This window comes from Frankliniella occidentalis, unplaced genomic scaffold (genome assembly GCF_000697945.3).
Source record: "Frankliniella occidentalis isolate FOCC.00 unplaced genomic scaffold, Focc_3.1 Scaffold201, whole genome shotgun sequence".
Classification (NCBI taxonomy): Eukaryota; Metazoa; Arthropoda; class Insecta; order Thysanoptera; family Thripidae; genus Frankliniella; species Frankliniella occidentalis.
Genome location: NW_026267327.1, coordinates 432,435 through 434,683, shown reverse-complemented (window position 1 = coordinate 434,683; position 2,249 = coordinate 432,435). Strand labels below are relative to the sequence as shown.

General features: G+C 35.9%; 1 protein-coding gene across 1 annotated transcript in view; it reads right to left on the bottom strand.

Moving 5' to 3' along the window:
- Window positions 1-718: 718 nt before the first annotated feature.
- LOC127750511 (uncharacterized) overlaps window positions 719-2,249 on the bottom strand; it is a 2,416-nt gene continuing 885 nt past the window's right edge. The window contains exons 3-4 of the mRNA XM_052272364.1: window positions 968-2,214; window positions 719-868 (exon numbers count right to left, since the gene is read on the bottom strand). Coding sequence (XP_052128324.1) covers window positions 719-868; window positions 968-2,214 — 1,397 coding nt within the window. The remainder of the gene's footprint in view (window positions 869-967; window positions 2,215-2,249) is intronic.

The following is a 2,249-nucleotide window of genomic DNA, read 5'->3' as shown; positions in this document are numbered from 1 at the left end:
CGCTCGCCAGCTACCTCCATACACGGAAAAAAAAAGTTAGTTGTTTTGACTAATGCCTTAGCTGCATAGCGGTTAACGAACCTGTTAGCTGTGTGGGCTAATCTGTGTTAGTGGCTACAGCCCACGACAAACGGCGGTCGTCTTTTATTGTAGCAGCTCACCAGATCCGTCGTACTGACTAAGGCGATAAGTTAGCTCTGCCAAAACTTTCGTGTTCCCGTATCTGACGGATTTGAGATGAACTAAGAAAGACAATTCTTTCTGCCGTCTGACATCATATGGTTGCATCACCAAAGTTTATTAGTTCATGCTCTCAGTTGTTTTAGTAGCAGCTATTAAATATCTCAATTTCCTCAGCTAATAGTGAATGTCAGTAGAATTAAAGTCTTTAAAATAGTGTGTGGATTTTTTAGGAATAAAAAGTTTAGCAAAGTGATTCATTAGAAAATCTTATTTATTCCCATGATTGCAAACATAACAGGGTGCATATGCACAAATGTATTCTAAATACAATAAATAACAATATCAAAACAATACAGTAATCTTAAGATAAGGTAACATTTAAACATCATGTAACAAACTATGTGTTTTGGTGAGGACATCTTTCAAACATGATGAAACACAAAATTTACCTTTACATTAACTATTAAACATAACGTCTAAATTATTACGATTACATATCTGATAAGGCATTTATGTAGTTTGTAGACAAAATAATTCAAAGAGCATGTCTTAAAACTACATACTTTTTACAGTCAACAGAAAAGTGAATGCTCAATGGCAAAGGTTCCAAAATTTTAGAGGGGGAAACATGTCCATAATTATCAGTGCTCTCCACCTCATAAGCATGGAGGTGTTCATCAAAACCCTGGCATAAAAGGTAGGAAAAAATAAAAACAAACTCAGTTTCATTTGTGAGAAGGATGGACTCAATTATGCCAAATCTAGGACATCCGCCTTGATTTACATCCAAGATAAGGACCATTCCAGGTTTGTACTTAAACCTTTTATACTCTACCCAGTTACACTCCAAACAAGATTGAGAGAAATAACAATTTGGGAGAGGATCAACAAAATGTTTGTTTTGAAAGTCTTTCAAGAACACTTCAGAACAAGGCCCATATATTGTTTCAGGTAAAAGAAATTTTCTGGATTTTAACTTGTGGCACCAAGTAAGTTGGTGAGAAACAGCAACTGTCTTCTCAATATATCTTCGGGATTGAGTAGCATGTGCTGGAATGGTGAGTGACCGGTGTTTTCTTTCAAAGTGTTTTGTTGAGGTTAAAGAAACTGGTCCACTTTCATCTAAAATCCTAGGATAATGAACCAAATTGTGAAATTTTGATTTTAAAGTGTCATTAGTTACCTCTGTATACATAGTATTGAATTCTTCTACAAGAACCTTAAATGAGGCTGACTGGTGACAAGACAAACTTGGAGACAAAACAATATCCAACAATTCGCGCAGTTTTAAGTACAATTTCCAAAATTCATCTTCATGTGGAACCTTGTCCCCAATTAAAATGCCAAACATTTTAACAAATAGAAGAGTTTCAGAGCCTGACATTTTTAGTTTTTTGCGTTTACAAGTTTCATCAGACAACAGGGGAAACTTATTTGAGTCACAAGGTCCAAATTTAAAAAACTCCATTCTATGGTTCAATAGGCCCAGAGAAAAATACCTTGGATCACCACCTGGATAGGGAGCTTTAGTACAGTGTTTCAATACATGAATCAATACGTAGTGGCAAATTCCTTCATTAAAATCATGGAAAATATCCACCGAATAATTCTCCGTAATGTGGAAAGAAGGTAAACTGTTCAAAGCACAATTTTTCTTAACTCCTGTTAGTTCAACATTGTTAACAGCTAAATCTTCTTCATAATTTTCTTTGGTTCTCAAGGACTCTGCATTTTCAACAGACTGTGTATTAGCAACAGTTTTGTGAGTTTTGCAAAAGCGACAATAATAACCCGCTGAAAAAGATTCAGCAAAACCGCCAACTGAGTTCAAACCCATGTTATCTCCCAACAAAAGGCTACTAACAAAGAACACCTTTTTTGGACCATCAGGAGTCTCAACAATAATTCCATTTTCTTCAAGAGCTTTCAGTTGAGAAATCAGAGGCCCAAAAGCTTTATCGTCAGAGAAGCAACGATAATCGGGGTTAAACACAAGAGCCAAAAATATATCATCAGTGCTAGCACAACATTCTGGAGGCAAACATGGAATTTGCACATATGCACCC